The sequence below is a fragment of the Mya arenaria genome, chromosome 4 (assembly GCF_026914265.1).
Source record: "Mya arenaria isolate MELC-2E11 chromosome 4, ASM2691426v1".
Lineage (NCBI taxonomy): Eukaryota > Metazoa > Mollusca > Bivalvia > Myida > Myidae > Mya > Mya arenaria.
Window position 1 is genome coordinate 50450394 of NC_069125.1, and position 23933 is coordinate 50474326.

The 23933-nt window shown below is 33.6% G+C and overlaps 1 protein-coding gene across 1 annotated transcript; it reads left to right on the forward strand.

Moving 5' to 3' along the window:
* The first annotated feature begins 9105 nt into the window (after positions 1–9105).
* On the forward strand, positions 9106–19237 carry LOC128230395 (trichohyalin-like). Its single transcript, XM_052942616.1, has 10 exons — positions 9106–9237; positions 9410–9474; positions 10333–10912; positions 11083–11147; positions 12248–12301; positions 13073–13231; positions 13427–13552; positions 13935–14015; positions 14602–14814; positions 18051–19237. Exons 2-10 carry the CDS (start codon positions 9433–9435, stop codon positions 18096–18098), a joined length of 1368 nt encoding a protein of 455 aa, XP_052798576.1. The 5' UTR covers positions 9106–9237; positions 9410–9432; the 3' UTR covers positions 18099–19237.
* The last annotated feature ends 4696 nt before the right edge of the window (positions 19238–23933 follow it).

Sequence of the window (23933 nt, forward strand, 5' to 3'; positions counted from 1 at the left end):
TTTATCGTCGTTGAATCTCTGAAAACTTTCCCTACGAGTTTGTCGCACCCAGTCATATGCGTCATCATTTCTTCCTGCTACAGTTCGAGATTAAAAGTCCCTGCCAATAGCAACAAGACACTCGGAAACAGTCCAATCTTTTAAAAACAAACTTCAAACACACTTGACAACCCCATCTCCACTTTACAATGTCGGTTCGCATCGCAACCATATCATGCATTGTCGTCTAAGACTTGGATGCAGTTCGCTAAACCATGATCTTCACAGAAAAAAAATCATTGACTCTCCTTTATGTACATGCACCGCAATTGAAGATGCGTCCCATTTCCTCATGGTATGCCCTTTATACTCCATTCAGAGACAGCGATGATTCAATGACGTTCCTTGTGCACCAACCATTCATAGTTTACTTTTCGGTGACGATCGCTTAACTTTTAAACAAAATAAGGACATATTTCTGTATGTACAGAGGTTTATATCAAGTTCCAAGGAGATTCGATGCTTGGTCGGGTCTGTTCGGATAGTGTTCGGTGTCGGGGGCAGTGTGTCATGCATGAGATGATAAACCCACTATATAGCTGCATGTGTTAGAAATGATAACAGTATATAAGCAAATATATCACGCATCTTATTTTAAGTATCTGTATCGGATTTGAATATTATATGTTTATTGAACTAAATAATTATTAGGAAAGGAAATTATTTAAGTTTTATAAGTAACTTGTTTTCTAATCCTTATTAGTTGTATTGCTGTTAAAGCTGCACTCTCATAGATATACCGTTTTTACAACTTTTTTATTTTTTGTCTTAGAAAGAGCAAATTTTTGCATAAATTTCTGCAAACCAATAATTTAAGATTGCTGACAAAAAACCAGATCGTAGATTTTCATATTTCCGTTTGAAAATGAATTTTATATGGTTTAAACCGTTAGTAACTGTTTAAGAAAAATCCATAAAACATCATTTTTTTGAATTTAAATATAACAATCTGCGATCGATTTTTTGTCAGCAGTCTTATATAACTGGTTTCCATTGCAAAAATTGGTTCGTTCCAAGACAAAAAATAAAAAAAAGTTGTCAAAACGTTCAATCTGTGAGAGTGCAGCTTTAAAATACCTTGTTCGTGTTAAGTTGAAATAAATTCTGTTTAAACTAGACGATTTGACTAAATTTAAGTGTTTCAGATCAGTAAGCATTGCACAAGAGAATCGGAATGACAACTGAATATTAAATAAAACATTAAAAGATAATCTTAAAAATAATTTATACTTATTTGAGCAATTTTTATGTTCATACGAAATTACCAGGTAATATATCAACATTTTTTATTATTATTTACACTGTCGACAGTAAATATTTAAGAGAAAAATGCTATAAAACCCCCCAATTGTTGAAATAGAAAGTGAATTTTAGTTTCATAATAATTTGGAATCTTATTTTATATTTAAGTAATTATTATTATTTCAATAAGATAAAATTAAGATTTATTATTTCTGCTCTATGAACAATGCACACACATTTTGGTTTACTGTACAGATGTGTTACAAATATGCTAAATTTAATGGTAAATAAAATAGAACATTTGTGAAAGTTTAAGATCTGTTAACATAAATTTTAATGTTAGAAGTGTTTCGATAATAAACCCTGGTAGTGATGTTTATGCATGTGAAAAATCTGTCAAAACTTTTTACCTACTCGGGTCGAATTTTTTTATTAGGACCGCATGCATGAAATATCAATTTGATACGTATTAATATGTTTGACACAACGCCGATGCTGATAAGGCTACGCCTACATTGTCACGTGACCCAATAGTAAGGGGGCCCTCCGACATGTACACAGAGGCAGACGATAATAATACGGAAGTTATACTTGCCAATCAGATAAAAAATAGCATGGAATGTGGTAAAGCATGGCAATAAAAGCAAATATTACATTAAAATGGTTCACTGGTATTGATTGAATGCAATGTAAGATTCATGAAGAAATAAATGATGACTAAGCCTTAAAATAGTTTATTTCAAAATAACATCGGGATTTCGTTTCAGTAGAAAAGCACTCAAATTTAGAGAAACAAAACGTGTATGAATTCCCTTTACGAAAGTCAACGAAAAACGACGCTTGTATAGATAAAATGTCAAATGGTAAAAATGATATGTTATACTAATTTAAAGGACAACTTACACCCTGGTGACAAGCCCAGGCCAGCCTGTCCTTGTTAATATGTAATTAAAAAGTGCTTCATATCAATTGATTTATAATTCCTTCGTCTTATAATATATGTTTTTATATTTGCACTCTCACATATCCAGAGTATTATTTATGATTGAAGAAACGCTAACAGCTTACCAGCAATTGTAGTATTGTATTGTACCAGCCAATATTTCTGTTATGATTATTAAATTTAAAAATTGATATGAAATAATGAGTACAACTCCCATAAAGCTGACCGTACATTAAACTCATAAGCACCCTGTACTTTATTGGCAAAATTGTATTTTCTTTATGTGGAATGACACAATTTAAATCGTACTTAATACCACCTTTTCCTGGTTCGTTTCGTGTTTATTATTTCTCTTTGTCATTTCAATCACCGATGTATTATGGTCAGGTATATTGATCATGTTACTTTAACACACTCAATTATTTGTGTGCGAGTTCTGGCCCGTTTAAAGTGAAATAATAGGGTGCGCTATTATCCATGTTTGAGGTCATTGGTATATAGAATATATTGATTATTCCATGAACAGACAGTAATGTAAACACGTGTATATAAGCTCACCTGAGAATGAAGTGCTAAGCTCGAGTTATTAATAGGGTAATTGTCCGTCGCCGTCCATCAGTCGTCAAAATTTTCCTTCGAACAACTTCTCCTAAACCACTGGAACAATTTCAACTAAACTTCGCAGGAATGTTTCTTCGGTGGTCATCCTAAATATAAGGGTTTCCATGCTGAACTCTGGTTGCCATGGCGACCGAAAAAAACAAACTTAATGTTCCCGAAAACCGCTGGCCTGATTCCAACATTTTATTTTTATTTCAATTTTACAGATGGGCTCCGTAGGTGACACTGTATCATATTCCTTCACCCATGTTGATTCGTTAAAAATATGGTCTCCAGGGGGCGGGACTATATTCTGCTATATGTGTATATATGTATTTATGGAAATTTGAAAATCCTCTCTGCGGACTCTCTGGGTCGATTTAAAAATACTTTCACAGAAATAATCCTTAGTTGACTCTCCATCAAATTCCTTAACTCCATGTTGATTCGTAAACAAAATGGCCGCCAGTGGGCGGGGCTACCTTTTATTATGTCTAAATGGAAAACTTTGGAAATCTTCTCTACAAAAATTATTGTCCCGATTTAAAGATTATTTCATAGTAGTGTTCCGAAGATGAACCTCTGTCAAATTCCTCCACGCCATGTTAATTCATTAAAAAAGTGATCCTTAGGTGACCTTTGCAACAATTTATCTGTATGTGTTTTGTTTTCTTTCTTTATGACAAATAATATAAATCCAACTTAAATAGTGTACGAGTTATTGTTTTAAACGGGCGAGCGTTTGGGCGGGCGGCGTCTAGTATGTTATCCGATCAATAACTTTAGAACTCTTTGTCAGGTAAACGATATAGAGCCCCCTTTTGGCCCTCTTGTCTTTCATCTATTCAGTTACTGCAAAAAAGGAATATACGAAAAATGTTCATACAGTCATCAAACTTTACCAAAAATAATCAGCATGTACTTGAATTTATCAGCATCAATTTATGAACCTTGTTTAGCTTTTAGCATATGTTACACTTCGAAAGTGTTCATAAAAACAGTGAATGTGGATATAATTAACTTGCTTCACAAATTGAAAAACCACCTGACTATTTAATACTGGTCTTAACCGGGTATATGAGTGATGTAGCTAATCGGATTATGTCATCAATAACCAACATATATTATGAATAAAGTCAATGAATAAAGGCTATATGATTGATTCTGTTTGATATTGAATACCACTCTTGATCACTTTTCAACGATGGTCAACTTTTCACGGGAGGAGGGTCCATTAATTAACGGTCGGGGTAATTATTGATCAGTCATCTATATTGATCAGTCATCAAAACTATTAAAACCTCGCCAGTAGGAAGAAGTTTTGATCGACAGACAATCAGAAGGTACATTGAGCACATGTATACCGTCATCAAATGATAAAAGTTCGTCAAATGCGTGAGAAAAGGTCAAGGAATGTTGTCAAGCACTTCAAAAGTAAAGAAAAAACAATTGCTATTTGTATTTTACAAACCAGACACGCCATTTTCAACATTGTTGCTTTTGAAGCCGATTGCAATTGCCATCGCAGGCATTTGAAAACATTGGCTAGGTGGCACTAAGTAAGTTAAAAACATCACTTAAATAGACAAATGTTTGATGAACAAATCATGAAATAATTTGTTTTGTTACCAAAAAACTAGTTTTTAGGCTGAGGTTCGCAGGCCTCGTTGTATACTTTAGTACCGCAATTCGAAATCAGGTTTCGTCAGATTTACTTCTTGACAAGACATGTTAAAAGATGGGACGTACGTTGTTATGCCACGTTCATAGAATTGGAACCTCAATGTGAATTTAAAAACTAACCGAAGGATCTTAGATAATTTTTGGTGAGGAACTAAAAGGAATAGATCGTTATTGATAATTAGTTTTATGCAGAAAATGGAAATGTGTTGACGAAAGACCCTTAAAACCTTCTGTAAATAGTCAAAACGTCCTCAGCAAATATATAGTATCAGTTAAGTTACACTAGCAGTAAACTTGAGCGATGAAAGCAATGTTAATATATTCTAGTACATAAAGGTTTATCAGTGATAATAATAAACTTTGCTAATTGTATTTAAAATTCATCAGTTTTCATAACCTATTCTTACGTAAAGACAGGCACTTATTGGTAATAGTTTGGGGTCACTCAAAATATTTTTTTGTATTCGATTTTTATCTCCTGTTAATAAAATTGCAAAATATATAAAACCACGCTTGTCGCGCATACAGCCTTTCAGCGCTTTCATAATGCCCTATGTAACATTCACTATCAGTATTTTCCCTATATCGGCTATGACAGAAAATGGCAGATTCTGAAAGAACCTAATTGGTCTGAATGATATTCGGACTTTCTTCGTAACCTTTCTTTTTGAGTAAGTGATTTTCTTTTCTCAAGGACTCTGATTTTTTATGTATTGTCTTAGGTCAATGTTGCAAAGTGATAGGCTTAACCGAGCTCTTGTGGGCGAAGGGAACACAAGCGCATAGCTTTAAATTAAAAGTGGGCATTTATGTATTGACCAAAGTAAGGTTTGAAATAAAAAACAGTCCAAGTCTAACTGGTATGAATGAAGGGAAAGCACTAAAAAAATAAGAGGGCATTTATTACACAATGACGTGTAATTAAAAAGTGTTATCAAAATAGTATAAAGTTCAATCGGAAGATCATATCTGGGTGAATAAAACCGCCCAGTTACAAAACAGTATGCATAAAGAGAAAACAGATTTAAAAAACAACATATCAATACATGCATATCAAAGTCGGAATACCATAACAATTAGCAACAGTTAGGTAAGGACCCTAAATAAAATGTAAGTTTGAGAATGTTGACTAAAATATGTGAAAGAAAATCTTAACTTAAAGTGCAAATGAAATAATAATAATAATAATATTGCATACTGAAATTACCGAGATGGAAGAGAGGAGGAAGAGTTAAATAACACTCTTTGAATTTCGGCGAGGCTATAGCTCACGCCTAATTATTCCTGAGAATAGCTACAGAACCATTAGCCCAATTATAACGATTATCTAGACTTTCTAACAAATCATTGAATAGCTTGTTTGTTATAATATTATCTTTTTACATATAATGGGTATCTACCTATTTCACAATAAACGGCCATAATGCATGTGCTCGTTTAATCCTCAAGTATATTTTTACAAAACTTATAATACGCTCAATTTCTTTCGATTTGAAAAACCTCCACATTTCAAATTCATAATTCAACGTGACACTTACAAAAGCGTCAAACAATTGGCACAGAACGCTTGGTTATTGTTATTATTGTTAAATAGTACATTTAGAGCCTTAAGACCCTTCCCTGCAATGGTTTATTGGTGTAAACAAAATCCCGGCAAAGTTAAAAATAGTTCCAAGGTAATAAAAATTATCAACCGTTTCAATGTACTTTAACCATTTTTCTTTGTTACGTACTTTGCCCCTTTTACGAAAAACCATGACCTTTAATGTATCTATATTTATTTCTAGACTCCATTAGAGAACAGTATTAATGTCACGTTTTTAGAATATTTTGTAAGTCATCAACAGTTTTTTACAAAAACAACTGTATCACCAGCAAATAATTAACATCAATATCGTCAATAGTAAATCCGCATAGCAGATCATCTTTTCAACATAGCTCACAGTCATCAACGAAAAGGGCAAATAGGATCAAGGACATTTTCTCCCCTTGTTTCAGGCCGGCAGCACAGTAAAAAAAATCGGACAGTACACTGTATTTTTTACACATGCTTTTACATTTATATTCTTAACAATTCTAAGCATGTTTTCCATCTACTCCTGATCTATATTACTTTAACACGAGGCTATTTAAACTTACACTAGCAAAAGCACGTTTCATTTCAATAAAGGCACAATACAATCTTTGTTTATCATTTAACAGTTTTTGCACAATTGCATTGTAAACAAAATAGCACCTGTAGTAGACCGTCCCTTGTGAAATCCAAATTGAGAATCGCTCGGCATGTCATAATTGTCTGCCAAGGTGTTTACTCGTTTATTTGAAATACCGGTAAAAAAAAATGTAACACAGCTCATTAACGTCATTCCCCGGTGTTGACTTGTATTGCAAGGGTCGTTCTTTATATAGATAGAATCGATATTGCCTTATGATCACTCTAAGGGGAAATATCCCGAGTCAAGAATAACATTAAATAAATCAACGAGATGGGACGACAGCATGTAAAACTAATCGATGAAAAAATCATTTAATAATTGATCGTCGGCAAAATGCAAAAAAACACAACCTTTTAAGTGGTTTAATGACCATTAAAATGTCTTCATATGTAATAGAATCATCTAGTTCCTTAAGCCTTCAATTTATTTTTTTTCAAAATCATGATTGCATATCATTTTGCAATGATAAAAAAATAGTCGTAAAAGTCTTCAATAGAAATATTGCTTTAACTATTTTAGGTTTTTTAAAGTAATTTTCAAAACAACGAGGCTTAGAATGTCTTAGCCTATCTATTATTTTATTTCTTTACTTTTACTTTCATAGATCAGCTACTCAACTACGTTAAGAAAAATCAGTTTTGTTAGTTTATCGGTTATTAAGAGTTACATATTTATATGCATATCGTTATATTAAAGCACATACTATGCCTACATATTTAATGAGACATGGGCTTTAGCAATAACAAATCATGTACCTCTCGTATATATTTATAGATCGTCAGTGTCTACGGGTGGGATATTGGTATTAAGTAGGATAACTTTCACAAAATGTAAGCAACAAGGTAAATAATATGATTTATACTTTAAGTGAATGAACAACCTCAACAAGACATATACTGTGAAATCATTTATATTCGTTGGGATGAAATTTCGTGGTTTGCCGAAAAAATACAATTTCGTGGGTACTTGAATTCGTGGTTTTCGAATATGCGTTCGTCCTAGATCATCTGCATATTCTCCACGCGCTGGCCCATGATTTCCGTCCTCTACGTCACACGGTTTATGACACCCGCTTAAGTGGTACGAGATGCCTACTTTTTCTAAGTAGAGGAGCACAATTAATTTAAGTTATATCTTGTTTTCTAATCCTAAAACACATTGTGATGTATTTAATTTCTAAACATATAAAGTATATATGTTTGTATGCTGTTTGTCAGAAAGTTTAAAGTTTAAACTAAGTCATATAAACTGGCTATGTTCATAATAGCATTCAGCACAAAACCAGTGTCTACGGTTGGGGCATAGTGTCTACGTATGGGACAGGACATTCACTTTGATAACTTTCACAGAATGTAAAAGAAACAGATAAATGATATATTTTATTTTTTCACCGAATAGACCAGCCCACTAAGCCATATAATCTTGTTCTGCTCATAAAAGCATACCAGAGAAAGCCACTGTCTACGAATGGGGCTGACCATTGGACGTTTTTGGGAATATTGGGGATATTACTTCGAAGAGGATAATGTGCCTCGCCCGAACAACAGTGAACAAGATGAACAAATTGCTAGATTAATGCAGGTACAATTTTAATTCAATGTATATATATTGTTTTACTTGGAATATATCTGCATACAATGTAGCCTCGTAAAATATGAAATAAAAAGCATGGCAGTCGTAAAGGGATCATGTTGTATAGCCTCGTCCAAAAGGTAGTCCATAATGTCTCCGATGACACACTTTCTTATCCGTTCTCTTCCTCATTGAAAATTTACCAATTTTTATGGGAATGATATGCTGACCAAATTGATTAACGGCTTAATACAGAATCAGAGTTATGGCCATTGAATTGTCAATCGTTTCATAATAGGGAGCGTCAAGCAGTCAACATATTCAGTTCATATAGAGTTTGATGACATGGAAAATAAATTGTATTAAGTTTTGCTCATACTATTTCACTCATCTTTGATTGTTGTAATGTTCATGTATACAAAGTTATAATGTGTGATAGAAAAAAATATCTAACTATTGCAAAATAATCATTTAGCCAGATTCACTATTGCAGGAGATTCCATGAAATTTCCATTCTTTTCCTTATTGATACAACTGTATACAAAAATATGATAGTTTTGTACATGTATGCTTATCAGCACTCTTATTAACAGGAAGAGTTAAACCATGAACGTCAGAGACAGGAAGAGCAAGATCGCCTGCATTTGAAGGAACTTCTACAAGTTGACAGGGAGGAGCAAGAGAAGCAAGACAGAATGGTTGCCCTTCAACTGCAAGAATCGTTCATCCAGGCACAAATGGGGCAACCGGATGGCCATGATGGTAGTAACAGAGGATCGAGCGATTTTTGGTTTCAAAATCGGGAGGGGTCACATCAGGAGACTGTTGATCATGTGCTGGCCATGTCTCTTCAGGGAGATGAGTATAAAAAAGGTGGAGGCGGGCACAAATTGGATGAGGCTGGGCCTAGCACGTTCCCTGTGCTAGCCCAACAACCTGCAGGTAATTGGTATTGTTTCGTTAATGTCAATAAAATGTTGATGAATCTTCTCATGGGATGGCTCATTTTAAAAGAAGTTGAAATATTCATAGATGTCGATTTTGCCTCATGGACATCAACAAATTAATGCATAGGTTTTTTTTTTAAACTTTCAAATTTGAGTTTTATATACAGGTTTTCTGCAGGCCGATCGTTAAATGCAACATGAATGGAGTAGACCTCTCCAGGACATACAACCGGTTTGTTTGTTGTTTTTTTCATCTCAGTATATACATAATTATATGAAATAACCAAAAAAAAAAGAAATCTGGATGCAACATGTTGTTTCTCAGTATAAAAATACAACATTTTTCATCCAGATTTCTTTTCTGTATCACATTGTTTCAGACATTTGTTTTTATTCCTGAATATGTGCACTCTTACAGTGCAAATGAATGTATGCATTCCAATCCTTTTAACTGGATTCATATTCCTCTAATACTAGCAAAGCCATGTTTATGATTGGTACAATGACCTTTTATTATGGTAAAATTATTATAAAATCGATAAAACAATTGATATCATTGAATCTTTAATCGCTATTTATATGAAAAACTGTAGAAACAAGTACAGTAGTCGAAAGTTTAAACATAAAAGGTAGTCCATATTGTCTGCGATGACACACTTTCTTGTCCATTCTCTTCCTCGTCGGATATTTATCAATATTTATGGGAATAATATGTTGGCCAATTTAACGGCCTAATCCGGAATCAGAATAATGGCCATTGAATTGTCAAATGTTTCATAATAGGGAACTTGAAGCAGTCAACATGTTCAATTCGTATAGAGCTAGATAAAAATGGAAAAACTTCGATTCTATAAATTGTATTAAGTTTCGCTCATACTATTTCCCTAATCTTTGATTGCTATAATGTTCATGTGCACAAAGTTATAATGTATGAGAGAAAAAATATCTAACTATTGCAAAATAATCATTTAGCCAGATTCAGTATTGCAGGAGAGTCCATGAGATTCCCATTCATCTCGTTATCGATACAACTGTATACCAAAATATGATAGTTTTGTACACGTATGCTTATCAACACTCTTTATAACAGGAAGAGTTAAACTATGAAAGACAGAGACAGAAAAAGCAAGATCGCCTGCATTTGGAGGAAATAATACAAGCTGAGAGGGAAGATCAAGATCGCCTGCATTTGGAGGAAAAAATACGAGCTGAGAGGGAAGATCAAGATCGCCTGCATTTGAAGGAATTGATACGAGCTGAGAGGGAAAAGAAAGATCGCCTGCATTTGGAGGAAATACTACGAGCTGACAGAGAAGAGCAAGATCGCCTGCATTTGGAGGAATTAATACAAGCTGACAGGGAGGAGCAAGAGCAGCAAGACAGAATGGTTGCCCTTAGACTGCAAGAATCGATAACCCAAGAAGAAATGACGATAAGGCGTGGCCAACATGGTCGAAACATAGGACGGAGAGGTTTTTCTCATCACAATACGGGTCACAGATCTCGAGGAATGGGCAGAAGTCAAAATCGGGAGAGGTCACATCAGGAGACTGTTGACCATGAGCTGGCCATGTCTCTTCAGGGAGAGGAGGATCAAAGGGGTGGAGGTTGGGATGAATGTATTGAGGCTGTGCCTAGCGTGTCCCCTTTACTGGCCCAACAACCTGCAGGTAATTGGTATTGATTCGTTTATGTCAAATAAATGTTGATGAATCTTCTCATGGGATGGCTCATTTTAAAATAAATTGAAATATTAATATATGTCGATTTTACCTCATGGACATCAACAAATTAATGCATAGGTTTTTTTTAAACTTTCAAATTTGAGTTTTATATACAGGTTTTCTGCAGGACGATCATCAAATGCAACATGAATGGAGTAGACCTCTCCAGGACATACAACCGGTTTGTTTGTTTTCATCACAGTATATACATAATTATATGAAATAACCAAAAAAAAAGAAATCTGGATGCAACATGTTGTTTCTCAGTATAAAAATACAACATTTTTCATCCAGATTTCTTTTCTGTATCACATTGTTTCAGACATTTGTTTTTATTCCTGAATATGTGCACTCTTACAGTGCAAATGAATGTATGCATTCCAATCCTTTTAACTGGATTCATATTCCTCTAATACTAGCAAAGCCATGTTTATGATTGGTACAATGACCTTTTATTATGGTAAAATTATTATAAAATCGATAAAACAATTGATATCATTGAATCTTTAATCGCTATTTATATGAAAAACTGTAGAAACAAGTACAGTAGTCGAAAGTTTAAACATAAAAGGTAGTCCATATTGTCTGCGATGACACACTTTCTTGTCCATTCTCTTCCTCGTCGGATATTTATCAATATTTATGGGAATAATATGTTGGCCAATTTAACGGCCTAATCCAGAATCAGAATAATGGCCATTGAATTGTCAAATGTTTCATAATAGGGAACTCGAAGCAGTCAACATGTTCAATTCGTATAGAGCTAGATAAAAATGGAAAAACTTCGATTCTATAAATTGTATTAAGTTTCGCTCATACTATTTCCCTAATCTTTGATTTCTATAATGTTCATGTGCACAAAGTTATAATGCATGATAGAGAAAAATCATCAAACTATTGCAAAATAATCAAAGGGGTGGAGGTTGGGATGAATATATTGAGGCTGTGCCTAGCGTGTCCCCTTTACTGGCAGGTAATTGGTATTGATTCGTTAATGTCAAATAAATGTTGATGAATCTTCTCATGGGATGGCTCATTTTAAAATAAATTGAAATATTCATAGATGTCGATTTTACCTCATGGACATCAACAAATTAATGCATAGTTATTTTTTTCGTTAATGTCAATAAAATGTTGATGAATCTTCTCATGGGATGGCTCATTTTAAAAGAAGTTGAAATATTCATAGATGTCGATTTTACCTCATGGACATCAACAAATTAATGCATAGGGTTTTTTTTAAACTTTCAAATTTGAGTTTTATATACAGGTTTTCTGCAGGACGATCATCAAATGCAACATGAATGGAGTAGACCTCTCCAGGACATACAGCAGGTTTGTGTGTTTTCATCTCAATATATACGTACATATAGAATCACAAAAATATAAATCTGGATGTAACATTTTGTATTTCAGTATAAAAATGCATCATTTTTATCCAGATTTCTTTTCTGTATCACATTGGGTCAAATATTTGTTATTATTCCTGAATGGGTGTACTCCTACAATTCCTTAAATAAATGTTTTCATGCCAATCCTTTTAACTGGATTCATATTCCTCTAATACTAGCAAAGCCATGTTTATTATTGGAAGAACGACCTTTTGTTATGGTAAAATGATATAAAATCGATAAAAAAAATTGAAGTTAACTTCAGTAAGAATTTATGTTTTCAGAGAAGTAATGAAACTTGGTCTGTAGGAAGGTTATAATTCCATTTGAAGTTGGTGGTGTCAAGGTCGCTGTTACTTAAAAGTTAACTAGAAAGCATTATTTGATCTCAATAGTTTGAGTAAGGAATACATTTTAGTGTTGAAACTTGGTATATATCATGCACATGTGAAGATTTATCCCTGGATATTATAAGGAGAACAATGGGGTCAATGTATATATGACTAAAATAGAAAATGCTTTACTCTCAATAGCTCTGTTTGGAATAGTCATGAAACTTGTTGTGAATGTAATTTGATGAAACGTATTGTGTCTGAGGTTTTTGTAAAGAGGTACTATGAGTATCCTTTTGGGGTCTATATGGTCATGTTCAATCTCGCATTTAAAATATAAGAAATGGTTTCCACTTAAAAGTTTAAGTAAATTTAATTCACAGGAAATGGCCGCCAGTCAACAGGAGTTTTCGCTCCAAGACCTTGATGAGGACTATGATGAGGACCTTGATGAGGACCTTGATGAGGACCTTGAGGACCTTGATGAGGACCTTGATGAGGAACAGCTGGAGTTCCAGGACCACCACAGGAGACGGTCGCAAGTATTTTCGCTACCACATTTGGTTGCAGACTGAAACAAGCTCACTTTAACGCAGACTCATTTTACATGTAACCCCTGGCGTGGCCCTGAAGAAAATGAATAGTTGGCCATCATATTTTTATGGTCATGTTCAATCTCGCATTTAAAATATAAAAAATGGTTTCTACTTAAAAGTTTAAGTAAATTTAATTCACAGGAAATGGCCGCCAGTCAACAGGAGTTTTCGCTCCAAGACCTTGATGAGGACTATGATGAGGACCTTGATGAGGACCTTGATGAGGAACTGCTGGAGTTCCAGAACCACCACAGGAGACGGTTGCCGGTATTTTCGCTACCACATTTGGTTGCAGACTGAAACAAGCTCACTTTAACGCAGACTCATTTTACGTATAACCCCTGGCGTGGCCCTGAAGAAAATGAATAGTTGACCATCATATTTTTTTTATAGGGATATGCTTATATAGTGAGTTACTATTATGATAAGACACTTTTGTGACAATAAAGCACACTTTCATAATAATTGACTGTGTTTATAAATGTGTTCCTTTTCATTTAGAAACATATGGGAATACACTGGTAAACATTAAATTATTTGCAACAATAGCATCGTTATATATAGTGTTTTCAATAAGGACGTAAATTCATGGGTATCATTGCCATGCACTTTGTTTTGTCAATATACTCTAACACTGCTTCCGTTACAGATGGGCACAAGCGAGAACTTTGACAGGGTTCTTTCAATGTTGAACGAAACTCGCGTGAGCATTGTCGGAAACAGATATGAGGTAAGATATAGCGTATCCATTTAAAGAGAGAATCATTCAAATTACATTCAGTTTAAAGGTAAGTAGAGAATCCTGTTTCGAAGCCTGCATTAGCAAATTATCTAGTTATGGTTTGAGAATTCCACTTAATAGGTAAAAGGATAACTGGTTAACTAGATATTCTGTAGGTATTGTACAGTATGAAAAGGTAACAGGTGACAGTTCTGGGCACTTTTAATTTTGTTTTAGTCATATGATATGTATCTTCGTTCAAATATATTAACTAGTTAGCCAGATAATTATCGCGAAAATTAAGTTGTTCAGACGAAACAATTCGCGAACGTTATCAGGTTTTTTCACGGCAGTTATTTGCCATTAAAACCATTCTGCCATGCATTTTTTATCTAATTATGAAAGTGTCAAGCTTTGGTATGCAATTATTTGTTCATCAACACCATTCAGGTGCTTGTAAAAGTCCGAACGTTCTTTTATTCAATAATCTTGATTTAAGAAACGGGAGCAAATCTAAAGCCAAAAGTACAAAAATACCCATTTTGTATGTGATCCGTTTAAGGCATGTTTCTAAATAAGCTATATTTCCAAACAGGCTCTTTTAGAACTAGGAGATAATTTGGGAACTGTCTCTAGTGGCCTGACTTCAGAAGAGTGCTCCACACTGCCGACCGCGAGATATACCCAGAGAGACAAAAACACGGCGGACTGCAGCGTGTGTCTGGAGAAATACAAGACTGGAGATGCACAGAAAACATTGCCCTGTATCCATATATTCCATGAATCCTGTATCGACGAGTGGTTGAAGGTAGGTTCACTTTCTACTTAAAATAACATATAACTTCAGATAAGTATGAATAGGTTACACATGTTCTATGACGACGGTATTAGGAAGTACCTAATAAATACGCATATGACAAATGCAGAAGAAGCAGAGCATGCTCAAGAACCCTGGCGATATTAGATATCATATTAATAAACACAGTCATAGTATGGGCATCAGTTTCAATCCTTACTTTGTAAAAAACTTATACCAAAGCAAAACATAACAGAAAATACATGTTAACTCAACATGTATTGCATTATTCTTAAGAATTGTTTTATACCCATTAACTGCATACTCCAAAGAATGTTGTCCTGAAAAATTTTCTCAATAAAAGTGTACACAAAAAAAACTTCATAAACTATGTATGATTACATTGTCAACAGCTACTGAGAAATGAAAAACATAGCGTATCCATGTACATAACTGGTTATTTTGGGTGTATTTTCATGTTTTGCTATATTATGTAGTAGGTAAACGATTCCCTACTGCTTTCAAGATACGCATGGTATAATCATTTTTAATAAAACATTACCATAGCATGTTTTTAAATAAAACCTAGGTTATAAGATAAGGAAATGTTGTTGGGCAGTCGGAAAGTCTTGCAAGCTGATGGGAGTTGAAGACTTTTGTCTGGGCTTTAACTTGGCCATGCAAAGGAGTTTAGAACAAATGTTAACAATAAGAAAACATGGTTTTGCGTGCAAGACCCATGTCTCTTGGTCAAAGTCACAAGGTCTTTGGTAAAAAAATACGCTGTAGTGCTGCTGGTATTGTGTGTAACTTGGTCATGAATCGCGATTTGGCACAAATGTTCGCTCTTGGGAGGCGGATGACAATAGGGCCAAGGTCATATTCAAAGGTCAAGGTCACACTTAAGGGTCATTGGTCTAAATTCCTTGTATTTTGGCTTATCGGGGTTAAAATTGGCCATGAAGGGGGGGGGGTTAAAATAACATGGCACAAATGTTTACCAGTAGCGGACATGAACAATAAAGCAATATTAGTATATGGCTATCAAATTCCTTTTCCACATCCAACATTGAAAATACAGCACTCCATATTAAAAAATCGGTACCATGATACTGTCGTTTTCTGATTCCGTATCATGCGAGTACCCTGTGTAGTCTCGGAACTACTTTAGCGTTGCTCAAAAAAGGGTGACAAAAAAACTGGTAGAACCTGTCAACTTTTAAATAAATTAAGCATTTAACTTATCAGGAACATTGTTCTCATGTTTTTCAAAGAACCTTGAGGAAAAGCATGAAGCAGAGAACACTTCCAATTTATCTAGACAGCTTCTTTAGTTTAGTGAACTAGTTGTTTGCCATTGTGCTCATTAATTGTTGCATTATCCATGTTTATTATCTTAAATATGAGCACTCGCCAATACAAAGAAGAAAGCGAATTCGCGTCATCGATAAAAATAGCGATTGAATCCCAAACTTACCTCAGTTCTGCATATTATGATCGTCAAAAAAATCCCACGATTATTTACTTTGTTAAAATGGCCCCGTTACGTCTACAGGAAATGGCGATTAGTGTATACTCGTAAAATAAGTATCGTTTTTTTGTGTTATTTTGGTGCTGTGTCATTTAATATTTTTTTTCATATTAGCAAAGTGTTAATTTTGATAAAACATAAAATGTTGTGTTCTTATTTTGCCCTTTAAAGTGAATTCTGTAATTTCTGACTTCGGTTCACTGTAGTAGCCTCCCTTAACTTCAATACACAAAATTACGTAACACCTGCGGTCTTGACGGCTACGTGTTTACACACCGAACTCGACGTGATACAGGTCACCAGAAACGCGTCCTATCATAATATCCCCTATTAAGTTCAATAATCACATTGATATTTAATTCAACAATCTTTTACAAAGCTCTTTCACCATTTCCATTCAGTTGGCGTTTTGCTGTCAAAGCTATAGTAATAACTTTGGAAAGCATATAGAGTTGTCCTTTTTTATATGTACGTCTACCATAACTGGTTTATTATCAAAAGAACAAACTTATCTTTGATAGCGTCCAGAAATACATGCACCAATCTAAACGTTTTTGAGTACACATTATAACAAACCTTATCCCAATCCCGATCTGACCAGTGCCTGTACCACCTCTCTCGTTCAGCTTCCTTTTATTCTATCGTTATCTTTCCCTCCTTCTAACTAAATGATTTCAGACTAAAACAACTTGTTTTACACAATACGACTATAAGATTATATTTATTTGAGTCACCGCAACTTGCGCACTAGCCTAAGCAGCGTAAATGACCTACAGAAGCGAGACATAGTATAAGCCTTAAGGCTTTCTTCTCAATTCTGTTTACACTATTGTTTTGTGCATAATTAACATATTCGTTGTTTATATGCATTACATATTTGGTCTTTGTTAACGTTGATTATGCTCAAATTTGTTAAACTAAACTAATTGTAAATATTATATCGAAATAAATATTGTTTAAACCAACTGGTTTATTTTGCCCAAATATTCTGATTGCCCATATTGAAACATGGTTCTCGTCGCATTGTGGTGTGTCATACCTGCTCTTTGTATTAAAACATTTTTGGGTCATCAAATTTACCGTAAAATATTTTGCTTTAAACATAATTATGATTAAACCAAATTGTATTGTTGTAATTATATTGCAACCATACCGTTGCGTTACTTTATATATATAAAGCAACACAAAAATGATAACATGAAGAAGTCATTTGAAAGCTTTCTAGTTGCTATATTTGAGACAATCACACGGAAGCTTTTATCCAATCACACAAGAAACTACTGTTCCATTAAAATTTTAGGAATTTCTTTAAAGAAGTGTCTGAGATGTTCCGAGGTCATGTTTTCTATTCACTTTTTCACACTTTTGAAGGCAGTGAAGATATCAATGTTGATACTTTCACTGTTCTTAGATTTTGGTTCCAGGATTGCTTGATAAAAGTTGTTGATTGTGTTCTCTAAACACTTTTTTTAATTAAATCAACAAAATCACGTCATGACGGTTTTATTATCACGCGACTTTCGAAATTAATGACATTTTGATCATTTTTTTCTTTAAATTTTAGTATGAAAGAAACAGAAAATTGTTTTAAGACAGTGTAAGATAATTTTTCTCTAGGTCACAGAAAAATATTTTACCCTCATGGAGGATTATGATTACTTGATATATTTTGTTTCAAAGATTTATACCACTCACATTTACTGGTTTTAACTTTCAGAACAACGCAACATGTCCTGTGTGCAGAAAGGTTGTTAAAGTTTCCTGACTACAGATGAGCGGCTATTTAAACTAACATAATGTTTCCTTGAATAATATTAATTGTCAAAAAGATTATAATGATACGGTAAACATATTATGTGGTGTAGCTGTTAAAGAGGCAAGACACCAAATGGTCGAAAAATCGGCAAAAAAAATAGTTCCACAACACAAGCCTAGAATTGTCAATGTGGGCTAGAAGGAGGCCGATAATACGTCATATTGCATGATTAAAATAATAAACGCAATAATCATGTTGCTGTCTCATCTGTGTTTCCCTGCTTAAAAATAGCGCACAATGGTTTCCCATTTTAAATAATATATTTTTATGAGTACAGATAAATATACCGACGCTAGTTTTAAAATGACAGGAATTAACGTGGAAGACAACCCCAGTAAATTTCAAACAAAAACTGCAAATTATGCACGCGTCGTAAGCGATGTGATACATAAGTAAGATTGTATGCGTTGTATACAACGATGTCAAATTTTTATGTTAGCTTTTAACAATTTTCTTTTTTTTTATAACATTTGTATCATCTGGTGTCTAGCCCCTTTCAGGATGGACTGCACGTATTGAAAATGGTTATACGTATACGCTAATCATGTTTAATTCAGCTTCACCATATATGCATATACAATTTTATTTTAGTGTATGTTTTTATATATACAGTGATGCTTTTTGTGTTCCTTTACTTCATGTGTTATAGTTGTGTTCAAAGACTAATTTACGTAGTCGTTCATACTGGTGCTTGATGTATTCTGAAACCTTGGTTCAATAATATTTTAGATATACGAGTACTGTATTCCGATTATTAAAACCCTTCGTACATTTATATCGTATTGAATCTACCATGTACACCTACATATACAGTGAGTCATCTTTAAATATGCTTGAGTGCATCCCACAATATTCTTATACAATGTAGTTCATAACCATGGTTCCTAATGGTTGCCAGTATAGTTGTGTGCATATATTACAAAAAGCGATGAAATGTAAATTTAATTAACCATGTTCTTAATGAAAACAAGCAGTTATTTTGTGTTTTTGTTGATTTTACAAAAGCGTTTGATTATATAGTACGAGATAATATGTGGTATAAACTTTATACATTAGGACTACGGGGCAATCTCTTTTCAGTTATAAAGTCTATGTATAATCATGTGTATTCAAGAGTTAAACACCAAAACGAGTTAGGTGCAGAGTTTGAAAGTCATTTAGGTGTACGTCAAGGAGAATGCCTATCGCCATTATTATTTTCATTGTATATTAACGATCTAGAGGAAGTATTATATCTCAAAGGGGCCAAAGGGGTCGACACAGGATTTTTAAAGGAATATTGTAACACATGGAAACTTAAGGTCAATATAAGCAAAACAGGTATAGTCTTTAGCTCAGGGGGTTCACTTATGCATGCTACCAAAACGTTATCTGGCCAAGCACATAAAGCAATTTTTAAATTAAGAAAATATTTGAACAAATTTACTAATATAACACCTGAACATAAATTGAAACTTTTTGACAAACTTATTAGACCTATCCTATTATATGGTTCAGAAGTTTGGATATTTTCAAAACGATTGCCAATTGAAAGGATACACACCCAATTCATAAAATATGTACTATCGGTTAAAACAACAACACAAAATGACTTTGTTTATGCAGAGACGGGCAGATTAGATCTACTGTCGCAATGCATTATAAATATTATTAAATACTGGCTTAAAGTTTTAAGTATGCCGATTGATAAATATGTAATCTATAATGTAATGATTAATGATGTTATAAAATTTCCAAATAAAACAAACTGGGCAGTACATGTTAAAACAATATTGAGTAATATGGGGTTTCATCACGTTTGGCTTGCACAAGGAGTTGGTGATATATCAAATTTTGTTTTATTTTTAAAGCAAAGAATACGAGTTTATGTTCAAAATTTAAACAGCAGATTGTCAGACTCCTCAAGAGCTTTATTTTATAGAAACATTTCTGATTTTGAACTAAAACCCTATCTTAAGTGTGTTAATGTACAGAAATTCAGAATTTGGCTTTAAGCCAATTGAGATTATCGTCGCATCGATTAAATATAGAAGTTGGTAGGTGGAATAATACAATTTTGGAACAAAGACTTTGCCCACATTGTAATGTCTTAGAAGACGAATTTCATTTCTTGGTTGAATGCAGCCTGTATACAAATATTATATCTAAATATATTCCTAGATATTATCGCTCTAATCCAAATATGTTTAAAACCATAGAATTGCTGAATACAGATCATACTGTTTTGTTAAAGAATCTTTCTATTTTCGTGTATAAAGCATTTGCTCAGAGAAAAAAATTCATTACTTTACATGATACATTATTATTATATGTTTTAATGCCAGCCGTTATATAGTTGTAATAAGGATTAATAATTCTTCTTTTGATTAACATTTTCTACTATTTTTGTTACTGTAAAATATCTCAACTAGTTAAAAAAACATATAATCACCGCCAAGCAAGTGTTAAATAATGGAAATGATCATGGACTATCATAGTCTACTTCATTGATGTATATATGTGTGATGTTATGTGTGGAAATAAACTTGTTTTCTGTTCTGTATAAGAATAATTGGTCCTCCGGAAAAAAACACGGGTATACAACTTTGGACTATGAGCACACTGAATAACTGCCTGTTCATGTGAACTGTTTTTTATGTATAGAAAACATAATATACGAAATTCATTACCAGGGAATATTTTGTAAAATTGCCATTGCAATTGTTAATAGATTTCAACGATATTAAACAATGATGTATTTATTATATCAGTGATATTATATTTTGCATTCATATTATTACATTATTATTGTTTGCCAGCAACAAATATGTTACTATTCAATTATTTTTATATATTTTTATATATTGTTGTAATTATTATTATTATTATTATTATTATTATTATTATTATTATTATTATTATTATTATTATTATTATACATTAAGTATGAATGCTGAAACTGCTGTGTTGTTTATGTGACGCCTGCGAAGCATGGCTGAAACTCGGGTATTAATCTGTCTGGTGTTGCCGATCAATAAATGTTGAATGACTAGGTGTAGGGTCTTCAAACTTGTTATGCAAATAAGTCATTGATAGTTAACTGTATTAATGTTGGGTCACTAGGTCAAAGGTCAAGATGACCTTTACTAGAACAAGAGCTCCATGGAGCCAAGACCAAGACTCGTCTTCTTTCTGTCGAATAGGAGGCATAACTTAACAGTGATTTGCCTTGATGTACATGTGCATATTGTGTATCGCAAGACCATGTTTAAGGTTCCATTTTAATATCTTTAAATAGTAATGAACAAGGCTAAAGTTTGCACTACGACAACTTCAACAACAAGGTTGTCTTAGTAAAGGTTACAATACCCAGACTTTTTCTTTAGAAAGCAGATGAGCTTAAAAATTATGCACGCTTCGTTTCCAAATCATTGACTTTAAAATGACTTCTTGTTTAGTCTTTAATAGGCACAATGATCATGGTCAGTAGAATAGACAAATTGGTTTTGATGTGACGGTTATGGTGAACTTTATTTTTAAAACATTGGCGCTCCAAACAGACAACAAATCCAAACGTTTTTTTGCACCTTTTTATTAATTTCACCACTTTGAATGAAAAAATGCAATGCAATGCTTGAAATCGATCTGGGTCATTAAATTGTTTTTCAGTTTCAGTACAATGTTATGTTTATTGCTACGTGTTTCCTTATATTCAGTAAAGGTCCATCACAGAATGAGGCTGCTCGCTCTTCGGAACGACCCTCCGTTGGCGTATAACGTCATGCAACCAGGAATCGATCTTCGAATTTCGCATTGTTTACAAATATGAATGCAGTGGAATTGAAATTGTTCAATTTTGTTTGTTTTTTGTTTGTCCAAAATTCAAAATTGCTTTTTTTATTTCTGAAAATGGGGATTTCAGAGGCTAATTTGGGGAAAATCAGGGACTGTCGCTGGTTAAAATGCTCCGGTTTTTACATTAGCGAATAAAACTAGTTTACAACAAATTCTAAACGGTGTATTTTGGTAATCGAATATTCATTGGAAAGGATTACTGGATATTCGAATATTTCTTTTGCCATGCGTTTGCATCCCTAGCTATTACCTAATGTCTTGTAGATTGATTTGTTTAAATGTATTTATATGACACAACAACCTATGTAGTTTTCGTGAATAAAATACTGTTCTGTTCTGTTCTGTTCTGCTCTGGTTACAAAACAAATTAATACAGTTTCTAACGCAAGGCATTGTCACAGTAAAAACGTTATTTCTCAATTTACCTTATGAAAAAATACACCTTTAGTTGTATCCGTATAATCAGATAGATGTCATTATATACAATACTCATACATCTCATATGCATTCAAAAGTAAGAATAATTTAAAATACATCAACATCATCAACTATTTATGTATCAGAAGAAAAGGAAATGAAGTTTGACAACTCCGATACAAAATAATTAAGAGAAATAGAAAAAACTATAGGGGGGGGGGGGGAGATTTTCACCTTGGTTAATACCTACGACACTATTAAAGGTTATTTTAACGAAATACATGGCTTTAGCATAGAAATGATTTATCAAACTCAAAACACTATTTTAATTTACAAGCATACTGTAACTTTTAGAGAGAAAAAACATTCTTGTTCATCCGCCAATAGTTCACTTCTATTCTTACACTATTATTAGCAATTATACTGCACAAGAACCATATAAATGAGTACTTTTAATAAACTGAAGACAGTTCTTCCACAAATAGATACTGGTTGCTATGTTACAGAACCTGATATACAGATTGGTACAGTAACATGGCTCACTGCTTCTCGTCAATCTTCAGATTTAGTCACTCCTGATTACGAGGGTGTACTTTAATACAAGGTTGACTGCTATGGTTGAGTTCTTTTTGGCTCATGTGTCATTGACAAAATTTAACTACGGACTGAGATCAAAGCATTTTTTTTTGCTAAAATATTTTCAGCTGGAAAACAATTTCTTAAAATTGCAAGACTACGTAGACCACCTGGAAGCGACCTCCAATATATACAATCAATCAGTATGAAAACACCAACGCGACAAGAAAAATATTGGATATCTTCTTGACAAACCGACCAATTGTTAACCGGAATAAGCCACCTCGTAGAAAATCCGGTTGTGGGAAAGATTAATTAAAAAAAGACACTTAAAGTTCAACATGATTTTATTTCAGCTCAATAGTGATAAATATGTTTGACTGTTGTCTGCTATGCTGTATCATCCAAAACGAGCTCAATAAGATTCAGTCAGTGATGGGGTTAACGAGGATGACCTTGTAGATCCAGAAACAGAGAATATAACCTAAATCATTCTGGAGTATCATCAAGGGCAAGAAATGTGACAATACTGTGACTTCGAATGAGGAAAGCCAATCAAAAGCAAATACATAAAAAAGTTAACCTTACTTTTCCACTATAGAGGTCAAAATCCCAATCCAACTATGCCTTACATCAATATGCCACATGCCTGCGTTGAAAAGCTCCTTCAAGATATTAAACCTTATAAAGTCGCTGATCCAGACAAGCGCCAAACTAGAATATCAAAACAACTTTCCTTTGAACTATCACCAGTATTTTATTTTCGAAGAATCAGTGGATTCTGTTAGTATTCCAAGTGATTTAAAACTGCTAATGTCAATATTCAAGAAGTGTAATAAAACCAGCAAACTACAGGCCCATGTCTCAGACAATGGCCTCATGTAACTATTTAAACATATTATCACCAGGTCTATATTGAAACATCTAGGCTTTAACAACATACATGTACTTACAACT